A 27,748-nucleotide genomic window follows, 5' to 3' on the forward strand; every position below is an offset into this window, starting at 1 on the left:
GTTGATTTTTCTGTGGTCTTACAGATCTATTTGTTATTTCTCAAGATCTGACACTTCATAGGGCAAGCAGAATTTGACACGGTTTAAACATTCAACTTATCTAAAGCATCTGAACATCATCCTTATAATGGCAAAGTATTTTCTTGGGTAAAAATGGTTGATGTGCCTTTGCTTTATTTGAAAAATGGTATCAGAGTATCTGTACAGGGCAGCAGGCTTGATGAGTTGGTAAGGTTCTTTTAATTAATAATTATTTTAAAAATTACGAAAGTAATACATACTTAAAACTTTCAAACTGTAGAAAGCAGAAAGTGAAAAAAAAAGGTGAGAATGTCCATGATCATTGGAAACTTGGGCATCATTTCATATGTTTACTAGCCACCTGTAAAGGCATGGATAACATTTATAAAATGAGTGATACATTCACTCATGGTTTGCTCCCTTACTTTTACATAACAAAGTATCTAAGTGATTGTTCCTAATCAGCACTATAGATCTACTTATTCTTTTTAAAAACTACATGGTATATGTAGTATAGATTTTCCATAATTTAATAATGATCCTATTGATCACTCGGCTGCTACTGCTCTCAACAACCTTATACATACATTTTGTACACTTTTATCTGTAAAATTATTTGCACACATTTATCTGCACTCATTTATTCTTAGAAGTTGGATTTCTGGATCAGATGATAAATGTATTTTTAATTCTGACTGATACTGTCAAATTGTCTTCCAGAGGGGTTGTACCAATTTATATCTTCACCAGCAACGAATAAAAATGCCTGCTTCTCTTGTTCCCCTCTAATATAGCATTCTGAAATTGTTTTGAATCTTTGCCAACCTGATAATTGAAAAATGGTTTCTTGTGGTTTAGTCCATATTTGGAAATGGTATTTCATTGTGGTTTGATTTGTTTCCTTAACTATTCCTTTTGCTGTGAATCGTATCCTATTGTTTGCTCATTTTTCCAAAGAATGTTGTTTGTTTTTTGTTTTTTATTTTTGTAAGAATTGTTTACTCATTAAGAAAATGAATGCTGTGGTACATTTGTTGCAAAAATATACACCCAATTTGTTCAACTTTTGAAGTCACTTATGGTATTTTTATGATGTTAAAAATTTTAATTTTATAAATTGAAATTTATGAATCATCTATGGTTTCTAGTTTTGTCTTATTTAGAAAACATTCTTGCCATTGCAATTATAAAAGCAAAGTTCTCTATTTGTTATTTTTTATGTTTAATTCTTTGATCCATCTGGAAATGTTTTGAATATAAATATTAAGTATGAATCCAGTTTGGTACTTTGAGGACCTTAAACCACTTTTAATACTCTATCACACACACACAGCCCAGTCCCATAACTTACCATATATCAAAATACTTATGTATTCCAGGATATTTTTCGACCTTACTTTGTTCCCTTTTTCAACCTGACTGAATCAAACTCTCTTGGTCATTGCAGCTATATAAAATATTTAAATATACTGAAAGATCTCTAGGTTTTTTCTTACTTTCAGTATTTTCTAGGTATTCTTTCATGCATATTTTTATCATAAAACCTTTATAATTAGTTTGCATAGTCATTAGAATTAGTCTCACTGGTATCATGGAGATAGTGCTAAATTTATAGATCAATTCAGAAGAAACCAATACCTTTCAAAATATCATTTTCTTACCACTCCCCAGTAAAATATATCTTTCTATTTGTTAAGTTATTCACCTACCACCCTCAAAATCATTTTAAAGTTTTCTTCACATGGATCTTATATATCTATTAAGTTTAATCCCATGTATTTTATGGTTCTAGTTTATATTGTAGTGGAAATCTCTTCCTCAAATACATACTCTATGTGCTATTTCTTTATATATATAGAAAAGTCATTGATTTTTTGGTGATTTTAGATTATTTTTAATAGTTTCTTAGGTTTTCATATGCTTTTCTTAGATGTTCAAGACTCAGTCTTCTACAAATGATAATTTTGGCTTCTATTTCTATTTCCTATACCCCTCATTTTTCTTGTATGAGCACACTGACACCTTTTTCTGGGAAAGAAAATAATAGTGATGTATTCAGAATTTTTAAAACTTCACATAGGAAGCCTGTCAGTCTTGTCTTTCACAGCTTCTGGGTTTCAAGTCTCCCTGGAAGATCTGTCCCATTCCCCAAATGCTGAAGACACATTTCACATTTTTGTCTAATATTTTATAGTTTTCACTTTTACATTTAGATCTTTAATCCATCTGGAATTTATTTCTATGTAGTGCATGAGATAAAAATCTCACTTTATTTTTTCCAGATGGTTCACAAAATTTCTTAACATCATTTATAAAATTGGTCAGTCTTTCCTCACTAGTCTGAAATGCCACTTTTGTTATATTCTAATCAGATTTTTTTTAAAAACCTGAGCTTAAAAACTAAATGATATGAGTTATAGTAGAGAACAAAGACAAGAAGTGCATACAAAAAACAGACATCAAAATAAAGTTGTACACAAACTATTTAATGGGTATAATAAAGGTCATTCATATCAAAATAGTACAAATATAAATAATTCAGAGAAAATATCCTTATAAAATATTCTAGGAAGAAAAATTCAAAGGAAGAGACACCTATAAAATATAGCTGCAGCAGTTGATTACTCAAACATTATTTAGAGTTACTCCCATCATATAGAAAGTTATCTGAAGCCTCAAAGATATTAATGTCCTCCAGCTGCCTTGTAGAACCCCAAATCAAATGTTTCTGAGAGTGGATCAGAATGTCCACTAAGTAAAAAGAAAAATCTAAAATTAGAAAAATAGTAAAACTTTTTTTTTTCTTATAATTCAAGATTGTTTGGTTTTTCACTTACACTCTGAGGCTTTGCAATATATTTCAGCATTTTACTTTCCTGGCATTGAAGTAGGGTGAAGGTGGACAGAGGTTTGGTCTTTTGCAATTATTTCTCTCTTTTAACAGAATTGCTTGGGAGTTACTGGATTAAATGCCAAAGATAGTAAGAGTCAGTGTTGAACTCTGAAACCTGGGAGGAAACCCTAACATGCGGGCACCTACAATGCATGCCCTCCCAGGGCTTTGAGAAGTTCCTATTCAGTAATGAGCCAATGATTAAGATTGCAATAGTGAATCCTGATATTTCTGGCTCCGTCTCTCTGGTCTTAAAAAGCCTGAAGTGCTGTGACATGTTAGTGGAATTACAACAGAGCCAATTGATAAATTTGCGTAAGAAATCTTCATTTTGGAAGATTAAAGACTGTATTGGGCAATATAAATTTTTGTTTTCTTACATCCTCAGTTCCAGCTTAAATAACAATTAACAGAATAATCAAAGACAGTTTACAAATCTCACAATGTCAAGTCATGTGCTCTGGGACTCATCGAATAAAGATAAAGAAAACCCACAAGCTGGTTTTGAGGTGTGCTCCCACACAGCATCATTCCAACATGGACACTGTATTTTCTCACAAATGGAAGGGTATGTTTTTAGGAAGACACTTGATTGAGCGTTAATCAATTAAATAAGCACACAGACAGTAATAACAACAGCACCAGTGACCACAAATAAGCCACTTTCTTTATGGGTTGGGGATGCTGAGATGTGTTTGGGAGCTGTGGAGAGGTATGGCTTGTGTCACATTATACAGGTGATTGGAGTCAGTCATCTTGTTGCAAAAAAAATGGAAGCAAGTCACAGAATGTCGACACACAGGAGGCAACGCTTCTGTAGCCACTATATAGCAAATGCTTGGATATTTTCAGGTATTTCAGTGTTTAGCAGTCTTATGTTAGAAATATAACAATTAACTGAACACATTTTTAACTTTTTTTTGATGGTCCTAGGGATACAAGCTGGACTTTGATTCTTTTTTTTAATAAAGTAAATGAATATAGATTTTTTTTTCTGGTATGGGAATAGTCATTCCAAGAGTGGGAATACTGGCAGTTGGGTTAACAAAGGCTGCCCTTAGCGGATATTCCTGGAAAACTTGCAAAGCATGTGTCTATTTTTGCCACCATTAATTGCTGAGATGGTTCTGGGTGCTCTTTGCCTTCCTGGCACTCTAAGTAAAGCTAGACTCTGGATTGACTATTTCCCAGGCCTTCGGAGGAATGCTAATTACAAAATACTTTACTTAAACACTAGAAACTCATTCATGAAGCCAAGCCAAGTCTCAGATTTGAAAGCATTTAAAAATATCCTTGCAACAGCCATATTACTTTATACTTTATCTATTTTTAGAGACTTGATGTTTGTTTTGCTAGAAGGAAAAAATTAAAACATGAAAAGTATGCCATGAGCGAATCTGCAATAATAAGCAGCACATACATGTTGTGGAGGAAAACATTCAGCATAAAACAGTCAACATAGAAACAGATTCTGCTGAGGCATTTTTATAAATAGCAGCTATTATTTTGCTTTCAATTGCTATGCATTTTAAACATCATACCCTTAAAAGTTGTTTACTTTATATAAACATGATTTCCCGGTCTTAACTTTCATAAAATTATTATGGAAATTTATAAATGTATTCCATTCCTTTGATGTGTAATTTTACAATTACCATGTTGTTAAAATTAGAAATACATGGAAGGAAAAAAGAAATAAGAACATATGATATCAGGCACTGAAGAAGCCATTAATTAGAAAATATGTTTCTCTGTATTGAAACAGAATTTGCCTATGAGACTTTTTATTAGATGTTTGGAACAGATTTCATGTCACACAACCTCATAGGTACAATTGTTCCAATTGGTTGTCAATAGATCATACTCAGTCTGAGGTCATAGCCTGCCTTATCTTTAATGCCCCTTTGAACTACTGAGCATAATAACAAGAAGGAATTACACTTTGAACCCTAAAAGAACAGTTTTGGAACTGTTTGCCTCATATACTTACTGTTATTTAGCCAGGTAAATTTTCACACTATATCTTTAAAGGCAAAAATCACTTTAAAAGAATCGGAATCACCTCCATCTGGAAAGTACAGAGGTGTATAAAGGGAAAGTGTGACTATTTCAACACTGGGGAAATCAAGTTGTAATTCAGGGAAGAAAAGTGGATCTCCTGATTCTCGTCCCTGTCACTAATCAAGGGCTCCTGGCTGTGTGCGGGGCGGAGGCAAGCCTCCACTACCAATACCTTCCCAGAGACCAAAGGCCATCTCCAGAGTAGCAGTTCAGAGAAGTTACTGCTGGCAGACACCAGAAATTAGGGTAATACTTAAAGGGCCTGAAATGCCTATACTCATTGTTTCAGTGCTTCTTCACATCAACCCACATAATTTGACTTGGCAATACAGAAAATGGTAAATTGGAGTTAAGAAAAATACTGACGAATACCGCAAATCATGCTCAGAATGGAAATTGTGACTTTGCTAGCATTACCACTATTTCCTGCCTTGCAACCAGCAGATCTGTAACTGAAATGGTTGCTGTGAATTTTGCAGTGCCCAAGCCAAAAGCAATAACATTTCTTTAAGAGCATATGCACCATGACAGAATACAACATCAGCCCAGAAAAATGATTTTCCTGGGAATGTCTGTGCAGTGATGAAGAGGGCTCTCAAAGCTATGAAGCTGGGCGGAGATTTTCACTGATTCCAGCCCACAGTGAGGTAATCTTAAAGGCACTTTTCCCTTCATTTGTTCTGCATTCATTGAATGTACATTTTTTGATGTCAGAGGGACTCTGCAGAAAAGATCAGATGAGATAGTCTGACAATAGAGCCAAAGTTCAAAGCTTCTCTATTTTCAGGTAACAGCCGAGACAGTTTGTCTGCACTAAATCTTTTGAGGGCATGTCACTGTAACCCTGTCCAGAGCTCTTCAAACAGTTCAAGACAAACAAATCACTTAGTCGTTGAACAACTGTAACATCTGATAGCATCACACAGGAGTTGTAGCGAGAGCCACTAATCAAAGTTCTTTCCATTCAGTCAAAAAAAAAATTCCTCGGCTTTGGTTTAACACCACTTTTTATGTTTTCCTTTTGAAAGTTATTATATGCCAAGGTTAATAAAAGAGAGAGAGCATAATTCTGTCTGTAAGAAGAACCAGAAAGTCCAACATTCCAGTTGCATGCTGCTGTCAGTAAATAACTACGGTGTGGTGTGAGGGTTGTCGGAGATGATCCGCAAGGCCTGCAAGGGAACAGCCACGTCCTCCTTGGAGCCTCCCTCCCAGTCCCCAGGTGAGCCTCCACTCTCAGCCAGGTCACCTGAGCAGCTGTGACCTGCTGCCTTCAGGCCTGCCAGCTGACTTCGCACAGCACGCACACCCAAAGCTAGCACCACCAGGCGGTAGAGCTGCAACACCACCACAAGGAAGTTCTTTGCCGCAAAGAACACCAGCATCTGGTTTATCACTTTGAAATAGGTCATCAATATGAGACGCACGACAAGGAAGGGACCGTCTTGTATGAAGACGCTGATTCCGATGTTCCACAGATCAGCACTGTACTGGCAAAATAACAGGCTTGGGAACCCCCTCGCTGTCACAGACAAGGGGCATGCAACACTGTGTACTGAAAACACAAGACAGACCAGTTAGTGTACCTCTGGGGAGGGCAGAAAGGTAAGACAGAGTGAAATGGGGAAAAGTCCTCAATAGTGGGTGCTCTGCTAGTTAACGATTGGCAGTAATCCTATCATTTAATTCTGGGTGGAACAAGTGAAACCACACTCAACATTTAACATCCTTCATTTTATAATCCAATATAAATATTTTATATTTACATGCCAGTCATTTTATATTTAAAATTGATCATGCTGTAATTTCAATAAAACACACCAAAGAAAGTCAGTTCTCTAGTTTCCATCCATGTAAGAAATCTCAGATCACCTTCTAGTCCTCATACTGGGGAAAGCACAGTTGACTAGGCTAAAGAGAATACAAAATAAAAGAGTGTCACATCCATCCTTGGGTCTTTAGTGCAAGGGGACACCGTGGCAGGGTGCTCTGGGCCAAAAAACAGAGTTGGCTGTCTCTCCTGGCTCCCTCCTTTTCTAGCAGCAAGATGCTAAGTTACTTAAATTTCCCTGGCCTCAGTTCCCTCCTCTGAAAACTGGGATAACAATAATACCTGTGAGAAGAGGGTCTCCTATTCACTAGCTCTGCTTGTTTCTATTAGAGTAACACCAATGCCTCCTCTCTGCTTCCTCACTTTATCATCCCCTTGGGAGTAATGAAGACTTACTGACCACTGAAGTTTGGGAGATGGAGCAGAATATATGTGGCCCAGATCTTTCTGGACTTCTCTTTGGGATATGCCCATTTACAGGTTGACTCATTTGGCCATACATGTAAATTATGCTATGAAAATTCAAGGACTTATATTCAAATTCAAACTTAATCATATTAAACATATTTTTTAATGGTGGGGAAAAAAGGCCTAAATAAATGCCATTGTTAGTTTATTCTAATTCCTTACGGTTTTGTTTCACAGTTTACAAGGAGGACTGGATATAATTACTGATTTTCCAGTTGAACAAAAGGAGGTCCAATCAACAGATGAACCTCTTTGTTTTAATTTCTAAAATGTTAATTTAATTCAAGGTCCAGGGCAGAAAATAATCCTTTTATAATAATGAAGGGTTCCACTTGGAGTTTTCAAACAAAGAATGCCTTAGTCTGCTAGAGACTGCAAAGATTATGAAGCTGCTTTGATATGGGCAAACATAATGTACTGTTTGTTGGAAAATACAATAGTGATTTAATCAGCAGTAACATTTGGTCTTTGTTTTTCAAACAGCTGCATAACATTATCACCCCTGAAAGTTTACAAAATTTCTTTCTTTAAATAAAAATGTTCTTAGCAAGACTATAAACCGCAGGATATGGGAGGGTGAGTAGTAACAGAGTGAATGATAAAAGAAAACCAACATGAGATCAATAATAGCCTTTCTTAAGGAGTTAGGGACAAGGAGTGGCTCCCAGGGGACCTCCTAAGAATATTATTCACCATCTAAAGTGATGGTGCCTAGTATTCTGTCACAAGACACCAGCTGATCGATGGGTATGGAGTGCCTTCTAGGACACATTATGACAAAATGTGTGTGTGTGTGTGTGTGATTGGCATACTTTTTTTTTTTTATGTAATTAACTAGTAAATAGATTTTTGGTGTTCCCAAAAAGCCATGGTCACTCTTTCAATCTATTCTGGTGATAATTCTGTTTCAGAAATTGGTTGTTGCTAAGGTCTGAAACGTCCTCTGAAACTGGCCTATCAGAGCCATAAAGATGCAGAAAAAAAATTAAGTATCCCTGTCCTAAGATTAATTGTATTCCGGAGGCAATCAGGAAGGGTGCCAATAAAAAAAAAAAAGTCAGACTTAAGGAAATGTAATTAATAAATCCTAGAATTTCTTCAGAGTAAAGTGGCATCCAGGGAATTCCCAAATCGAAATTCCAGGGCTCCTAGATCAATGCTGTCCAGTAGACCCTGCTGTAATGGTAAAAATATTCTATTTCTTTAGTTCTATCTAATATGTAGTCACATGTGACAATTAAGCACTTCAAAGGTGGCTAGTGTGATTCAGGAACTGAACTTTAATTTAATTTAATTTTAATTACATTTAAATTTAAATCGCCACATGTGGCTATTGGGTCCTGCACTGAACCATGCAGCTATAGCTCATCACTAGTACACTAGAAATGCCTGGAAAACACTTTAGTTCTTGAAAAATCTCAGGGGTTTATATCTTTACTAAAGTAAGACCAGTGGGATCCCAGAGGCCACTATTAAGGAAAATTTTAATTTTCCACTTGGCCCTGAAATGGCACTTACTTCCTGTGATGTTCTAATCCATAAGATTAACAAAGGAATGAAAATGACCCTTTAAAAATATCAAGTGAAGATATTTATATGTCAGCAGCTGCATCTAAGCACTTTACAACCACCCTTAACTTTATAAACTGTATCTTAGTCATCACAAGAATCCCCAACTCTGGTTACCACAATCATCGTTCCGTTTCATGGCTGATAAACTGAGGCAAAGATGTGTTAACTAATTCTCAGGAGGTTTTATAAATCATAAGTGATAGAATCACTGTTTCAAATGAATATAAAACTGTGCTCTGGTCCATTCACTGATCTCAGACTCATGTGCCAGAATGGATCCACACATGGCTTTCTGATTTCAATCTACTTTTCTTTAAACTGTATCAGAACTAACACCAAAATAACAAAATGATAAAAATGATAATCCTCTCAAATGCCTCCTTAGGTCTATTACAGTTGATATTTAAGAGTTATGGTTTTCTGTTTCTTTGTACAAACATCAAGACAGTTACCTGCCAGGTCAAGTGGAAACTGCAGCATGCTCCAGGTCCATATGACGAGGATGGCATAGACCAGGGTAGGGCTATTCCTAGAATGCAGACAAAATTTTAACTTAGTAATAATGCTAAGTTAAATGGCCACGTGCAGAAAAGTCTGTTCTCTTTTTTTTCTTATATTTGAGTATACCCTATTAAACCCCTTGAGAGCTGTCAAAATATCTTGGTGATATAAGAAACTCATGAAAAATCCATGCATGATTATAATGGAATAAAGAAAAAGAAGTAAAAAAAAAAAATCTGAGACTTAAAACCAACTTCCAAATGTGCCAACATCTGTGTGAATTATGGCAAAGCATCTAGGTCCCTTATTGCTGTCTTTAGTTTTACAAAATCATGGAAACATTATGGGAGAGAAATGTTCAGAAAAAAATTAGACATGGACCTGTAAATTTATAAGGCTGATTTCAAGAAGAAGAAGTGAAAATTGTTCTAAGATCCTGAGACTCTAACTTAAAAATACATCTCAAAAGGACTAAATGATGTTCAGCAATTAAAAGCTCAGCATGTGAAAGAAAGCTATCTTCATTTGGAAAAATGGTGGGGAAATAAATCCAATAATCAAATATTTATTTCAGATACCAGAATGTACATCAAGGAATATGACTGTTTTACTCACCACTGTATCCCTAGTGCCTAGAACAGTGTCTGACAAATAACAGACACTCAACAAACATTTGTGGAAGGAACTGTTGAATGCACAAGAGGAGGACACATACCTGGTAGGTACAAAAGTGCCACAGACCTAGGAGAATGGTCTCAAAACTAAAATCGGAAAGAATAGAAGTTACACAAATACAAAGGATATTAAAGAAGTATCAAAGACTTCATTTTAGCAAAAATACAGAAGAAGTTATCAATTTGAGGTTAGTGGCATGATAATAGATTTTGTTGCCAACTTCTCTATTAAGAGGGATTTTCAGATAGAAGAGGGATAGAAAAGCATCAGGGAAGAGGAATTGAAACCAAACTAAATAAGGTGATTGTAAGGGATATCTTTAAATGCTTCAAGTATTGAGAGCCTGAAAAATTAGATCTTAAAACTCTGAGAGAACTTGTAAACGAGATTTCTAAGCTGTCATTATCTGGGTTGGCAGTTAATGGTGGAGACAAAGTTGATGACAAAAATATGAAGTTTTAACTTTCAAAATGAAGCAGAAGTATAAACTACAAAAGGCATACTTACTATTATTCCCTATTTAGATTACATAAGTGATTATTTAAAAGATTCCTGAGAGCTCTTATGAAGAAGAAGATAATTACTAGGAATCAACACAGGTTCTCTGAGAGCAGTTGCAGTCAACTAAGATTATTTTCTCTCTCTTTTTTAAAATAAAGTTAGAATTAACAAGTAGGTAGTGATATATAAATTAAGAATTGATATATGGATTTAAACAAAGCTTATGGAAAAGCCTCCATAGTGTTCTTATGAGCAAGATTAAGAAATGTTCTGGGAGTGAGTACAGTTAGGTAGATTCCTAACTGCATAAATGACTCCCCAAAGGGAGTTCCCTGATGGTTTGCTGCAGGCTCTGCCTTTGTTACTGTTCTATTTCAGATCACATCAATGATGTGGTTGCTGACAATGATGGAAGGCTTCTCATATGCACATATGACACGGAGGTTGGTTGGGAAACAAATACCCCAGAAGATACACACAAGGTTCCAAAATATCTTGACAGGATATAACTGGATGACCTAGAATAGGATAGAAGAGGTAGCATTTCACAGAGGCCCCCATAAAAAAGGCTCAGGAATTTCTCCTTACTATTATCTAATTATGAGCTCACAGTGTGACATGATTTATGATTTTCCAAAATCAAAGGCAATCATAGGTAGCTTCACAAGAAATACAAAGTCTAGAATTTTAAGCAGAAATGCCTAGGGAATGTAGTCTATAACTTTTCCCTCTTTGCAATGTCAAAGTCTATATATAGTAGACTTTCAATAAAGGCCTGCATTTTAAAATAATTTTACCTACAGGTTTTGAGCTCATACTGTGTGTTAGGTAGATGTCTACTTGTTTCTTCATACCAACTCTACAAAATAGGCACACTTATCATTTCTGTTTGGTCGAACAGGGAAGAAATGGAGGCATAGAGAGTTGAAGAAACTTGTGCAAAGTTATGTCGCTATAAGTATTGGGAGCAGAAATAAAAACTTGATAGTTGATTTCATTATCTGCCCTTTTAACCATTATACCATACTATTTCCATGAAGGAAATGGAAATTTTTATCCCTGCTCTAGTCTACGATGTTCAGAATATATCTGAAATATGTATTATACTTCATGTTTTAGGAGGAATGCTTAGAAAATTTTTGATCCAAAAGAGAGGGACTAGGATGGTGAAAGGACACAGAGCCAGGTTATATGTGGATAGTTCAAGAAACAAAATTAGAGAAGAATCCTTAAGAACTTTATTTCACACATTTAAAGGGCTATCATGTGAAAAAAAGGAATTAAACATATTTCTTGTGACTTCAGAGAGCCAATTGTGGTTCAAAGGGCTTTATCTGTTCTATAAGAATCCAAATTTCATCATAATAGAGGAAAGTACTTGCTAATAATATTAACTCAAAATAGAATGAGTTGCCCCTGGGGTTAGGACATTCTCTATTAGTGAGAATTTTCAAAGAAAGTCTGGACAAAAACTTGATGAAATTTTGGAGAGAACTTTGCAACAGATGTAAAATAGATTTTTCAATACATGGTTACATTTGAAGTTTCTTCTAATCTCTAACTTCAATAATTCTACCAAAAGCTTATGTGCAATTTTGTCTGCAAGACAGCAAAAAGCAGAGTAAAGCATGAGCTCTGGTGCTAGCTTGCCAGATTTCAAATACTAGCTTCAGCCCTTGCCAGAGAGATAAGATGTGGGCCTCCAATATCAGATTGGTCATTTACTAGCTGCATGAATATGAGTAAGTAATTAACATCTTTATGCTTTGTTTATGCACCTTCGATATGGGGATGATGATTATGATAATCGCTATTGGATTTTATATAATAATTTTATTAAGTATGTTGTCTAAATATGTTAAACATACAAAGCTCTTAGAACAGCACTTGATAACAGACTAAGTACGGTAGATGACTACAAGTTAGGTATATTTTTTATTACCATGTAACCTTGAGACTTTCTCAACTTCTCTTGCCTGCCTCTATTCAGCTTGTAAAATGATGATAATGATAGTATCCACCTCGGAGTGTTGTTGTAAAGACTAAGTAACTTATCACAACAAAAACCCTTAGAACAGCGCTTGGTATACGGTAAGTGATAAATAAACAGTAGTAGCAGTAGAAGTTGTAGTCGTAGGTGATCATAATTTTTAAAGTCTCTGTGTCTTAATTTCCCCATTATCTAAACTCAGGAGAAATAGTAACACAATCTTAGGTCCTACATAAGCCAAACTCTAACACTACAATGATTAATGTCTGTTGTGTGCATGTGAAGTATTATCTGAGCACACACAAAATATGGGAGAATGTGAGTGTTGAGAAGCATGTTAGTAAAATTATCAAAAATAACTTTGGAAAAGATGGCCAGAAAATTTTTGAAACAAACAAATTTGTAATATTAAGTCAGACAGTAAAAGTTACTTAAGAAGGTTGAAGAGAATGTAAATAAACCACTGAGCTTCCGTGGTGAACACTAAAAGTTTGTGAAGGAATTTTGGAGTGAATTTATCCCACATTTTTCCCATTGTGTAACTGTCTCCCCCATTGTCTCACCCCACTTTTTCATGTGTAATCTCTCTTCACAAATATCAACTAGAAGTGTGTAAGAAGACAATGGACTCTAGTCATAAAGAGACAAGACCATGAGAAGTGTCCTAAGTGTAGATGTGAGTATCACTTCTGTACTTGGAGAATTAGGAGGATGAAAGACTAGATTTCATAGATTAGTGCAGCAAATCTATTGGGTGAAAAGTAAAAATAAAGTCATACATTGCTAATTTACTTAGCTATTTCTTTTAAAGAAGTATAAATATTTCTGCAGATGAAAGATAGGCAGTGGGTAGAATTCATTTAGCTTTTAAGAAAGCATGCAACAAACCTCTCCAGAGAATGGGGGAAAAAAAGAAAGCAAGGGGAGAGAAAAGAAAGAAAATGAAGTATCTAGCCCAGGAAAATGTTTCAATAAGCAAAAAGAACTAAATGAAAATAACATTTTGTAACCATAGGAAATTTCTCCTTTGTGTGGTCACATGCTCATAGTGAAGTAAAAGTAATGCTATGGGAATCACTTAAGAATAGATCTTTGAAAATTAACCAAAGGCAAATAACAAATTGAGAAACATGTATTCATGAAAAACTGGTAGAACTTCAGTTCAGAACAGTGGGAATCTGAGATACTCTTTTCCTTGATATATTACCATATCCCTGCAGTAAGGCTATGTCAAAGAGAAGCTGAACCAGAGTTCAACACTGAAGGAAGCCTTTATTCAAGACTACTGCAATAGGAGAGACAGATTGAATTCATCCCCAATGAAACAAAACAGGAGAGTTTTAGAACACTCCAGTGAGTTAGCAGAAAAGTACTAGAGGACATTAGAGTGCAAGGTTGAACAAAGTGATGAGGACAATGTGTTTGCTAGTTGAAACTGATTTAGTTAGACTCCTATCATCCCAAAGAGACTGAGAGATAAGGATCCTATCCTTCTTCATGACCACATTTCAAAGGGATGGTTCCTACATCCTCAAGAAAGATTTTCCTGGGCTGTAAACTGGAAGGAGGCTGGAAGAAGATTTACATCTCAAAGGGGCAGAGAGAGAATTTAGAGGTGCAAGTTTTACAAAGTAAATTCTCTAAGAAAAAGGATATCAGAATCCTATGTTTAGTAATAAACCTTTTTAGAATTTCAAGTTAAGGGGAATGTTAAGGCTGGCTTGGTCGCTCAGACTGACCAAAACCAGAGACCCTTCATGGCCAAAGTCTCCTGACTTGATTTGTAGTGAGTGTGAAGTCCCATGTTCAGAGGCATGGTAAGTAAAAGTAATAAAGGTGGTTGTAAATGAATGGAAAAGACTACAGCTTTGCTACTTTGAGGTTGCAATCCCAGCTGAGGCTACTGGTGGACTAATTTGAAGTTTAATAAAGAGATTCCAAGAGTAAGAGAGTCATAGAAAGGCTAGATAAATTTCTTTTTAATTTGCAAAATGCAAAGCCTTTTATTTTTAAACTTCTAAATTAGAAACAGGCAGCTTAGGTTGATAATACAGTTTTCCAAGGCTGAATGTGTTCATTCCAACCTCAGTTTTTGGCTTGATGTACAAAAACTTCTAAAACTCTTAGACAAGAACACTACTGTTTTGATGACTTGGATTGGATGAATTGAATAATCTGTTGATAACATCTCTTTGTTTCCCATGGTAAGGGTTTAAGAAATTCTAGAACTGACTTATTCTTCTAGTCACACTGACAATTCCATTCCAAATGTCTCCTGAGAGGAGCATACTATGTATCATCTCCAGCTTTCTCACTTTCATACACTTTAGAAGTCATGTGTGCCAAACATGTGTAGGGAAGATCTAAGATGGCCCAGTAGAAATTTTAAAAATGGGCATATAATGAATCTAAAATCATAATGAAAATATGAACTTTGAATGTACTCTCCAACCCTTACACAGATCCTTGGGCAGAGGATGGAAGTCATAAAGAGTTTGATCACAAACCCTGTCCAAATCATTGGCTGACTGTAAAATATGTAGTTATAGGTGCGACTCTAATAAGACATACTAAAAACAGAAATAAGAATTCAAAAAAAAATAGAGCAGAGACCTTGATGGTTGCATTGAAAGGGGTGGTAGATTCCTCAGATTAAGTTCAGGCAATTTACAGAGACAATAAAAACAAGAAGAAGAAGCCGGAGTGGTGGGCAAACCTGAGCATAGCAAATTGTTACAAAATATAATCTAAAATTTCCAGTATTCAATAAAAAAGTATGAGACATGCAAAGAAATAGAAATGTGTTACCCATAGTCAGGGAAAAATATTAATGAATCAATAGACACTGACTCCAGTGGGGTCCAGATGTTGGATTTAGCAGGTAAAGACATCAGAGCAACTATTATAAATGTTCAAACAATGAAATAAAAGTCTGTTACATAAATTAAAGAAAAATATTATGTAAATAACTCAATAAAATGACTATAATAATCATCTAAATAAATATAGGTTATAAAAAATGAAACTGAAATTCTAGAGTTGAAAATATGGGAACTGAAATGGAAAATTTGCTAGGTGAATTCTATAGTAGGACGCTATGTATAGATTTGAGATGGTAGAAAAAAGAATCAGTGACCTGGAAGGTAAATTAATGTAAGTTATCCAGTCTGAAGAGCAATGACACAATCAATGACACAATCTGAGAAATAGATGGGAGAAAAGTGAATAGAGTCTAAGAATCCTGTGGAACATAATTAAGCATACATATAAGTAATTGGAGTTACAAAAGGAGCAAGAGAGAACAGAGCAGAAAAAATGTTTGAAGAAATGATGGCTGAAAATTCCTAAATTTGAGGAATAACACTAATTTACAGATCCAAGATCAACAATGTTGTGGTAAGATTAAAGACAAAGAGATCCACACTTAGACACATCCCAGCCAAAATACTGAAAGTCAAAGATAAAGAAAAAATATTGAAAACAACAGAAGAAAACTGATCCTCTTGTAACAACAAACTAACAACAGATCAATGGCTAACATCTCATCAGGAATAATGAAGGCCAGAAGACAATGGGATGATACATATAAAATACTGAAGTAAAAACTGTCAACCAAGAATTCTATATCTAGAAAAACTATTCAAACATGAAGGCAAAATAAACACATTTTTGGAAAAAGACTAGCAGAATTTGTTGCTAGTAGGTTTTCCTTAAAGAAACAATAAACAAATATTTCAAGCTAAAAGGGAATGACACCAGGAGTAATTAAAAATATGTGGGTAAATAGAAACGTAAAATAAATACACAGTCAATCTTTTCTTCTCTCAATTTCTTTTAAAAAGTACAAGCTTATAAAACAATAATTATTAAACTGTATTCCTTTGTTTACAGCATATAAAGATGTAACATATATTATAATAGCAAAAAAGTGGAAAAGAAATGGAGCTATTAACTTAGAATGTGAAGTTTAAAATACATGTAGTTTTGTACCTCAGTAAAAAAGTTTAAAAAATCAACAGAAGAAATATACATTGTAATCCCTAGAGTAACTACTAAAATAATATAAAAATAAAGATATTAAAATCATTTATTTAAAATAATTTTTAGAGCAGTAAATGAGTAACAGAGGAACAAAAAGGACATGAAACACAGAAAAACAAGTAACAAAATGTCAGGTATAAATCAACCAAGTTAATAATTACATAAAATTTTGATGGTCTAATCACATTCTAATAGATTGAATAATGTCCCCCCAAAATTCATGTTTACCTGTGCTTTGCAATGTGATCTTATGTGAAAATAGTCATTCCAGATGTAATCAAGTTGAGATCATACTAGAGTAACATGAATCTTAATCCAACAACTCATGTCCCTATAATAAGGGGAAAATTTGGAGACACTGACAGTCACATTGAGGAGAATTCCATATTCTCATGAAGAGAGACAGACATTGGAATAATGTGTCTATAAGCCCAGGGACACTAAGAATTGCCAGTAATGACCAGAAGTCATGAGAGAAGCATTGAATGGATTCTCCCTTAGAGTGTCCAGTAGAAACCAATTTCTAGTAGAAACTAGAAATTAGATGCTAACATCTAATTGGACTTTCAGCCTTGAGGACTGTGAGAGAATAAATTTCTGTTGTTTTAACCACTCAGTTTGTGATATTTTGTTATGGCAGTCCTAGGGAACTAATATACATCCTACCAAAAGACAAGATTTTCTGACTAGGGGGAAAAATGCAAAATCCATCTACATGTGGTCTAAAGGGGACACAATTTAGATGCCAACATACAAAGAGTTTGAAAGCATACTCCATGCCAATGGTAATCATAAGTGAATAGAGTGGCAAGGTTCATAGGAGACAAAATAGACTTTTAGATAAGAAATATTACAAGAGCATAATATCCTCCAGTTCCATCTATGTTGCTACAAATGGTAGGATTTGTTTCTTTCTTATGGCTGAATAGTATTCCATTGTCTATATTATGCTCAGGGAAATAAGCCAGGTGGAGAAAGACAAATGCCAAATGATTTCCCTCATTTGTGGAGTATAACAATGAAGAAAAAATGAAGGAACAGAATAGCAGCAGGCTCAGTGACTCCAAGAATGAACTAGTGGTTACCAAAGGGGAGGGGTGTGGGAGGATGGGTGGGGAGGGAGGAGGAAGGGGATTGAGGGGTATTATGATTAGTCCACATGGTGTGGTGGATCACGGGGATAACAGTGTAGCACAGAGAAGGCAAATACTGAATCTGTGGCACCTTGCTGCACTGATGGACAGTGACTGCATTGGGGTATGGGTGGGGACCTGATAATATGGGTAAATGTAGTAACCACATTGTTTTTTCATGTGAAACCTTCATTAGAGTGTATATCAATCATACCTTAATAAAAAATTAAAGAAAAGAAATATTACTAGAAAAAAAGAGTGACATTTGATGAGGGGAAAAAAATTAGTTCATTAGGGAGATGCTTTAAAAATTAATGTCTCCACACCAAAAAACCAAGACTTAAAATACATGAGTCAAAATTGATACTAGAAAAAAGAAATAGGCAGAGTTGAAGATTTTAATGTCCATTCTCAATAATTGGCAAAATACCTAGACAGAAAATCAGGAAGAATATAGAAGAATTGAACAACAATTGACATTTTCACAAAACTCAACCAAACAACACGTAAATATGCTTTCTTTTCAAGGACACACAAAACATTCTCCAGGATTGGCTGTATGCTAGGGCCATAAGATAAGTCTCAATAAATTTAAAGGATTAAAATAATTTAAAGTGTATTCTCAGGCTACAACAGAATTAAAATAAAAAACAATAGGAAGAAATTTGGGCAACCCCCATAAGGAAATGGAACACCTCACTTCTAAATAATCCATAGATCCAAGGAAAAATTGGAAGGTATTTTGAACTACATGAAACAAAAAGATATATCAAAACTTCTGAAATGCAGGGACAGCAGTGCTTAAAGGGCAATTTGTAGCTTTGAATGCCATGTTAAAAGAGAATATGCTCTTTTACCTAAGCTTTCATCTTACCTAACTAGGAAAAAAAGAAGAACAAATCAAATCTATAGCAAGCTGAAGAAAGGAAAAATTAAACATAAGAGCACACATTAATGAAATGGAAAACAGATGAACAATAGAGAGTTCAATGATATCAAAGGTTGGTTATTTTTAATGATCAATAAAATTGATGAGTTTAATGAAAACAAAGACATAAATGACCAAACTCAGAATCAAAAAGGGGGCACAAAAAGTGACTGTACAGAAATTGATAAAATTATAAGGACTATTATGAAAAAAATTATATAAAAAATAAGAAAACTTAGATAAGATGGAATAAGCCCACAAAACAAAAACATAATCAAAACAGACCCAAGAGAAATACAATAACTGCATATATTTATAAGAAATAATGATATAGAATTAATAATAAAATGTATTCCCACAATGATGCAAGGATGGTACAGCATTTGAAAATCCATCAACATCATCCACCACATCAACAAGAACAAGGACAAAAACCACATGATCATCTCTACAGATGCTGAAAAAGCATTGAACAAAACTCAGCATCCATTTATGATAAAAACTCTCAACAAAATGGGAATAGAGGGCAAGTACCTCAACATAATAAAGGCCATATATGACAAACCCACAGCCAACATTATACTTAACAGCGAGAAGCTGAAAGCTTTTCACTTAAGATGAGGAACAAGAAAAGGATGCCCACTCTCTGCGCTTTTATTCAACATAGTTCTGGAGGTCCTAGCCACAGCAATCAGACAACACAAAGAAATAAAAGGCATCCAGATTGCCAAGGAAGAAGTTAAACTGTCCCTCTTTGCAGATGACATGATATTGTACATAAAAAACTCTAAATATTCCACTCCAAAATACTAGATCTAATATCTGAATTCAGCAAAGTTGCAGGATACAAAATTAATACACAGAAATATGTTGCATTCCTATACAATAATGATGAACTAGCAGAGAGAGAAATCAGGAAAAGAATTCCATTCACAGTTGCATCAAAAAGAATAAGATACCTGGAATAAACCTAACCAAGAAAGTGAAAGACCTATACTATGAAAACTACAAGACACTCATAAGAGAAATGAAAGAAGATACCAATAAATGGAAAAACATGCTGTGCTCATGGATAGGAAGAATTAATATTCTCAAAATGGCCATCCTGACTGAAGCAATCTCAAATTCAATGCAATCCCTATTAAAATACCAACAGCATTCTTCAATGAACTAGAGAAAATAGTTCTAAAATTCATATGGAACCACAAAAGATCCCAAATAGCCAAAGCAATCCTGAGAAGGAAGAATATAGCGGGGAGGGACTATGTTCCCCGACTTCAGGCTCTACTACAAAACCACAGTAATCAAGACAATTTGGTACTGGCACAAGAACAGACACATAGACCAATGGAACAGATTAGAGAGCCCAGATATAAACCCAAATATATACAGTCAATTAATATATGATAAAGGAGTCATGGATATATATTGGGGAAATGGCAGCCTCTTCAACAACTGGTGTTGGCAAAACTGGACAGCTACATGCAAGAGAATAAAACTGGATTATTGTCTAACCCCATACACAAAAGTAAACTGAAAATGGATCAAAAACCTGAATGTAAGTCATGAAACCATAAAACTCTTAGAAGAAAACATAGGCAAAAATCTCTTGAATGTAAACACAGGCAACATTTCCTTGAATGCATCTCCTTGGGCAAAGGAAACAAAGTAAAAAATGAAAAATGGGATTACGTCATGCTAAAAAACTTCTATACAGCAAAGGACACCATCAGCAGAACAAAAAGACATCCTACAGTATGAGAGAATATATTCATAAATGATATATCAGACAAGGGATTAACATCCAAAATATATAAAGAACTCACATGCCTCAACACCCAAAAAGCAAGTATCCCTCTTAAAAAATGGGCGGGGAATATGAACAGTCACTTCTCCAAAGAAGAAATTCAGATAGCCAACAAGCACATGAAAAGATCCTCCACATTGCAAATTATTAGGGAAATGAAAATTAAAACCACAATGAGATATCACCTTACACCAGTTAGGATGGCCAACATAGAAAAGACTAGGAACAACAAATGCTGGCAAGGATGCAGAGAAAGGGGAACCCTCCTACACTGCTGGTGGGAATGTAAACTAGCTCAACCATTGTGGAAAGCAGTATGGAGGTTCCTCTAAAAACTAAAAATAGAAATAACCCAGGAATTCCACTACTATGAATTTACCTGAAGAAAACAAGATCCCTGATTCTAAATGACATATGCACACCTATTTTCATCGCAGCACTCTTTACAATAGCCAAGATATGGAAGCAACTTAAGTGCCCATCAGTAGATGAATGGATAAAGAAGATGTGGTACATATACACAATGGAATATTATTCAGCCATAAGAAGAAAACAAATCCTCCCATTTGCAACAACATGGATGGAGCTAGAGGATATTATGCTCAGTGAAATAAGCCCAGTGGAAGAACACAAGTACCAAATGATTTCACTCATCTGTGGAGTATAACAACAAAGCAAAAAATGAAGGAACAAAACAACAGCAGACTCACAGAACCCAAGAATGGACTAACAGTTACCAAAGGGAAAGGGACTGGGGAGGGTGAGTGGAAAGGGAGGGATAAGAGGAATAAGGGTCATTACAATTAGTACAGATAACATGGTGGTGGTGGGAGGCATGGGGAAGGCATTATAACACAGAGAAGACAAGTAGTGACTCTATAACATCTTAACTACAGTGATGGACAGTGACTGTAATGGGGTATGTAGTGGGGACTTGATAATGGGGGGAATCAATGTTGCTCATGTGATTTTATATTAATGATACCAAAATAAAAAATATATATATATATATATACATTTTTTAATAAAACTGCCATATTCTTTGGGTATTCATAAAAAAAATGTATTCCCACAAACAAAAGTCTAGACACAGATGGCTTCATAGGTGAGTTCTACAAAATACTTGAAGAAGAAATAACACCAATCCCATAGAAAGTCTTGGAAAAGAAAGAAGAGATGCTCCTGAGGTATATTCATTGAGGCCAGTATTACCCTGGTACCAAAGCTAGAAAAGGATATCATTAGAAAATATTACTACAGATCAATATGCCTCATGAGAATAGATGTAAAAATTAACAAAACATTAGCAAACCAAACCCAGAAACATATAAAAAGTATTATACACCATAACAAAGTGACTTATTCTAGGATGTTAGGCTTGGTTTAACATCTGAAAATTAGTTAATATAATACACTATATTAATAAAGGACAACTACCACACTTAATAAAAACAAAAAAAGTTACTTAAAAAAATGCAATGTCCATATAAGGATGGAAGGAAGAGAGAGAGGGAAAGAAAGAGAGAAGGGAAGGTGGGAGGAAGGAAGAGAGAAAATAAAGTCAGTAACCTAAAAATAAATAGGAATTTCCTCCAACGATCAAGGACATTTATAGAGGATATCTGTGCAAAACCTATATTTAACATCATCCTTAACAGAGGAAGACAGAATGCTTATCCTTTGTGATTGAAATGTCCACTCTTAATACTTCTATTCAATGTTATATTAGAAATTCTAACCAGTGCAATAAGGCAGAAAAAGAAATCAAAGGCATCTGGATTAGAAAGAATCAAAACTGTTGTTACTTACAAATGACACTATCCCGTATATGGAAAAAAATCCTAAGGGATCTACAAACCTAATAGGCAAGTTTAGCTTGGTTGCTGGGTACATAATTACATAACAAAGTCAACTGTATTTCTACAGTAGCAATAAAAAGCATGAAAATGATATTAAGTAAGAAAGTGAGGAAATAATTTCATTAAAAAGAAAAAAATACTTAAGAATAAATTTAGGAAAACCAGTGCAAGCCTTATACATTGAAAATTACTGAGAGAAATTAAGAAATAACTGAATAAATGATGAAATAGTTCATGTTCACAGACTAGAAGACTTAATATTAGGATGCCATTTTTTCACAAATTGATGCTTAGATTTAATATAATCCATATCAAAACTCTAACAGGATTTTAAAAGTAGAATTTGAGAAGCTGATCATAAAGCTATATGGAAATACTAAGGACCTAGAACAGCCAAAATACTTTCTGAAAAAAAACGCTGTTAAGCACTAACAGTATCCAGTTTCAAAACTTACCATAAAACTCCAGTAATCACAATAGTGTCGTACTGGCATAGGATAGTGATATAGAGCAATATAGCACAATAGAAAGTCCAAAACACCCTTCCATATTGAGTCAATTGATTTTTGACTAAGATGCCAAGGCAATCAAATAGAAAAAGAAGTCTTTCAACAAATGGTGCTGACTCAATAGGTTCCAACTGAGACACAAAACAGTGCTGGGACAATGCCACAAAAACAAAACAATACAAGACAAAATGCAAACTTAGATCATTACCTCACAGTACACAAAAATTAAGTTAAATATTACAGAGAAAAATATTTGTAATTTTAGGTTAGGAAAATATTTCTTAGATATGACACCCAAAGCAGTACATAAAATAAAAATTGATACATGGGACTTCAGCAAACATTTTAAAAAGTTGTTCTTCAAATGACAAAAAATGAAAGAAAACCTGTGTACTGGGAGTAAACATTTACATTTATGGATCTGATAAAGGACTCGTGTCCAGAATATATAAAGAACTCTTACAACTCAATAATGAAAAAATCAATCCAACAAAAAATAGGCAAAAATTTGAGCAGACAGTTCACCAAAGAAAATAAATGAATCAGTATATGGAACAATGTTCAACATCATTATCTATCACTCATTAGGGAATGTGAATTAAAACCACAATATGATACTGCTATGAACCCACTAGAATGGTTATCATAAAAAGACTGAAAAAAAGTGTTGGTAAGGCTATGGAGAAAATGGAATATAAAAAGGTAAAGCCACTTTGGAAAGCAGTTTGGCAGTTTCTTAAAAAATTAAACATGTACTTAATATAAAACCCAGTCATTTTAGTCCTAGGTATCTACCCAAGAGAAATGAAACATCCATACAAAGGACTGTAAGTGAATGTTCATAGCAATATCATTCTTATTTTTTTTAAATTAAGGTATGATTGATATACACTCTTATGAAGGTTCCACATGAAAAAATAATGTGGTTACTACATTTACCCATATTATCAAGTCCCCACCCATACCCCAATGCAGTCACTGTCCATCAGTGTAGTAAGATGCCACTGATCCACTATGTGCATAGTCACTATGAACCACTAATTCATTCTTGGAGTCTCTGAGTCTGCTGCTATTTTGTTCCTTCAGTTTTTCTTCATTGTTATATTCCACAAATGAGGGAAATCATTTGGCATTTGTCTTTCTCCACCTGGCTTATTTCACTGAGCAAAATGTCCTCCAGCTCCATCCATGTTGTTGCAAATGGGAGGATTTGTTTATTTCTTATAGCTGAATAGTATTCCATTGTGTATATGTACCACCTCTTCTTTATCCATTCATCTACTGATGGACACTTAGGTTGCTTCCATATCTTGGCTATTGTAAAAAGCACTGCGATAAACAAAGGGGTTCATATGTCTTTATGAATCTGAGAACTTGTATTCTTTGGGTAAATTTCAAGGAGTGGGATTCCTGGGTCAAATGGTATTTCTGTTTTTAGTTTTTTGAGGAATCTCCATATTGCTTTCCACAATGGTTGAACTAGCTTACATTCCCACCAGCAGTGCAGGAGGGTTCCCCTTTCTCCGCATCCGCACCAGCATTTGTTGTTCTTAGTCTTTTCAATGCTGGCGATCCTTACTGGTGTGAGGTGATATCTCATTGTGGTTTTAATTTGCATTTCCCTGATGATTAGTGATGTGGAGCATCTTTTCATGTGTCTGTTGGCCATATGAATTTCTTCTTTGGAGTACTGTCTCAGCAATATAATTCTTAATAGCAAGAAAATATCAATACACACCTGTATCAATTACTGAATGGATAAATAAAATGTGGTATATACATGGAATGCTATTCAGCAAATCAAAATGAGCTAACTACCTTCAACAATGTGAATGAACCCCAAAAACATTATGCTAAGTGAAAAGACCAGACACAAAAGACTACACATTTTATGATCCCATTTACATGAAATATATTGAAAAGGAAAACCTAGAGGCAGAAATCTTACCAATAGTTGCTTAGGGATGGCAGTGGGAGTGAGAATTGACTGCAAACAGCCTCAAGGAATCTGGATTCTGGTGATGGTTACACAACACTAAAATTTTGTTAAATATCATTGAACTGTAGAATTACAATAGTTGAATTTCATGGTGTGTCAAGTCAAGCTGCTAAGAAAAATTTTCAATATCTCACCAGTCCATATAAATTCATAAGAATTAGACAGATGAATTGCATACAGAATGAAGTTGATTTAAAAATATTTGAGGAAAAAGAGGTAGACATCATTGAGATGTAGACATAATTGCTGACTTTTTCCTAAATCGCTCAACTCGAATTATGGACTAAAATCAAAGAAAAAATAAAATGTTGTAATAATAGGCAATGCTAAGTAGGTTATAATGAAGTAGTACCCTTTGTCCTTTACACAAATATTAAATTTATTCTTCATGATTGTCTTTTTGAGGCCAAAATAAGGACAGACATTTGAAGTGTCAATTCTTGCAGACTAGATGGGACCAGAGACAAAATCAGAACTTGGGAGGTGGACTTTAGAAGGGAGAAATAATTCTAGGTTCTTTCTGGGCCCTGATTTTGAGTCCTGAATGTGATGCAGACACACAGGAGTGGAGCAGAAACTATGTACAGAAGGTCACTGGGTCACTGGCACAATGAAGTCATACTAAAATAAAATTACTTCAGTCTGAGACCATGAAACCTGTAAAGATATTTAAAAACAACTATGTCATAATTTAACCAAACCCATTCTTGGGATATAATATAAGTTTTAAATGAGAGAAAAAAGATTTATGAAACTTTCAGATTAATATGTAGGTGGCAGAAGAAATTACAGAACTGAAATTAGCTGGATCAGGATAGGACTGTGTGTCTTTTCTCTTATCAGTTGCTCACCATTTGCTCTCCAACCTCCACCTAGCACATGGCCTGCCACATATTAGATAATTAATCAGTAGATAGTGAATGAATGAATATCCTGTGATTTTCAAGGTTTTGTTTTACTGGAACATTAATATTTTAATCATTAACTTATTCAATATTCAACACCTGTTGGCAAACACTGATCTATAAAATGCCCCTTGGTGTCATTGTGGATGGGCACAGTAAATAGACCTTAAAGATAGCTGAGTTTGGCATTTCTCACATATTTATTACCAGCCCCCCAAAACATATCCCTCCTGAATAGTCCATTTCCTACCCTACATCACTTCCATCTCCCTAGATACTAGCATGTATGTATTTATTTCTATCTAGGTATAATTACTCATCTTTTTTTTCTCATGTTCATGTCATTGTGCCTGTAGTTATTTATTGTTTTTATGAGTTTGTTCATGATTTCTTCATGTTTTTCTTGTAACTCCATTGTGTTAAAAGTGTCTAACAGTGTCTGAAAATTTATAGTGTAAAGCATTGACCAAATTTAAGGTATTAAAGAAATAGAATGAAAGTCAACATTTTGAGGACAATGATCAGTTTATACAGAATTCTTTCAAAATTCTGATTACTGAATAAGGTATAAGAAAAATTAGTATAAATGAAATAGGAAATGATCATGTTAAGTAGCCTATGGTTATAGATATACTTTGTGCTGTTATTGGGATATTAAGTTAACTCAGTAAGTCAATGTATTTTGCTCAACTTTACATTTCATTGTTTGAGAAACACAGCATAAAGTAAACTGCAGCATTAAAAGCCAGACTCATTGCAAATTATTTTTATAGCCTAGTGCAAAACAACCCTAGCTGAAAGTACATCCAGGCACTGAGACTGAAATCTCTAAAGGTGAGCAAGTAGTTCCATACACGGATGTGATCACGGATGCTGAGTTTATTTGCTTGTGGCAAAAAGAAAAGTACCAACTCAATAAGTTTTAATTTATAAGCATCTATACCAAAAGTCTTTGGGCACTTTGAATGAAACTGACTAAAAATAAAATTTAGTAAGATAAAACCTAATCTACCCTCTTCTCCATTCACACCAGGGAATATAAATTCACCAACTGTGTAGGAGAGAGATTTCTCCATGTGTGCTTTCGGTGCTTTTCTGGAGTTGTAGCCAGTTCTGCTCTAGAAGAGAAGCTTTTGATTGACCACCTTCCTGGACACTTGAGAACGTGAAAGAGGAGCTAGGGATGGTCATTCCACCTCCGGAAGGTTTTCAGATAATATGGCCCCCACTTCTCTCTGGTCATACAGACTTGCAGAGCTTTACTCTTCTATCTCACCCATAGGCAGTAGCATTGCCTCCTTTCTCTAGCAGGAGCTTCCTGTATGCATCTGTCTATCTCTCTATACATTTATACATAGACATATAATTACAGACACACTGGGGGATGGTACCTAATATCTAGCTGAACAGCAAATTCTATGATTCTATCACTGGACATATGATATACAGAAAAATCCTTATTCATGCAGAATGTTAATGATAGAATGAAGAGACAAATGTGTGGGCCTGAAAAGAAGGTCATCTCATCACAGGGCCTTCTTACCTCACGTTTTGTTCTTCCAGGGTCTCACTTGTGAATTCCAGTATATCAGCAGCTGTCCCCACAAACATAAGGAGAAGTTGAGAGAGTTGGTCCCGAGTGATCCCACCTCCAATGGGAAGAAGCCATCTTCCAATTATTAGCATTAACAAGAACGTCTGATGGAGTCCCAAAGTCCAAACTTTCTCACATACTGTAGATAAGTTATTTACAAAAACTTTGGCCTGTTTAACAGAAATGTCATACAGACAGAAGGATTATGAGCTACCACTGCAGAAAGAAATGCTTTCTTCACCATGGCTTTCAATCAAGAGCTTTTGTGGAAGGTCATTTTCAGAAAATGACTATTCATTTACTAGAGAAAGTAAAACTCCTTTCAGATGAACACTTTAGGAAAAAAAAAAGCTATGCTTGCTAGTGGGGTTATACCATATGATATTTAAAGAGCCAACTTTATGATGTTTTAAAAGATCATATTTCATTTTATTATACTCTGTAACAAAGTATAACACAC

The 27,748-nt window shown here is 34.8% G+C and overlaps 1 protein-coding gene across 1 annotated transcript in view; it reads right to left on the bottom strand.

Annotated features, from left to right (window-relative positions):
* Positions 1-2,470: 2,470 nt before the first annotated feature.
* Positions 2,471-27,748, bottom strand: part of TMEM26 (transmembrane protein 26) — a 48,009-nt gene continuing 22,731 nt past the window's right edge. The window contains exons 4-6 of the mRNA XM_036895106.2: positions 27,238-27,458; positions 9,299-9,375; positions 2,471-6,530 (exon numbers count right to left, since the gene is read on the bottom strand). Coding sequence (XP_036751001.2) covers positions 6,106-6,530; positions 9,299-9,375; positions 27,238-27,458 — 723 coding nt within the window. The 3' untranslated portion in view covers positions 2,471-6,105. The remainder of the gene's footprint in view (positions 6,531-9,298; positions 9,376-27,237; positions 27,459-27,748) is intronic.

This window comes from Manis pentadactyla, chromosome 8 (genome assembly GCF_030020395.1).
Source record: "Manis pentadactyla isolate mManPen7 chromosome 8, mManPen7.hap1, whole genome shotgun sequence".
In the NCBI taxonomy this organism is placed as follows: Eukaryota; Metazoa; Chordata; class Mammalia; order Pholidota; family Manidae; genus Manis; species Manis pentadactyla.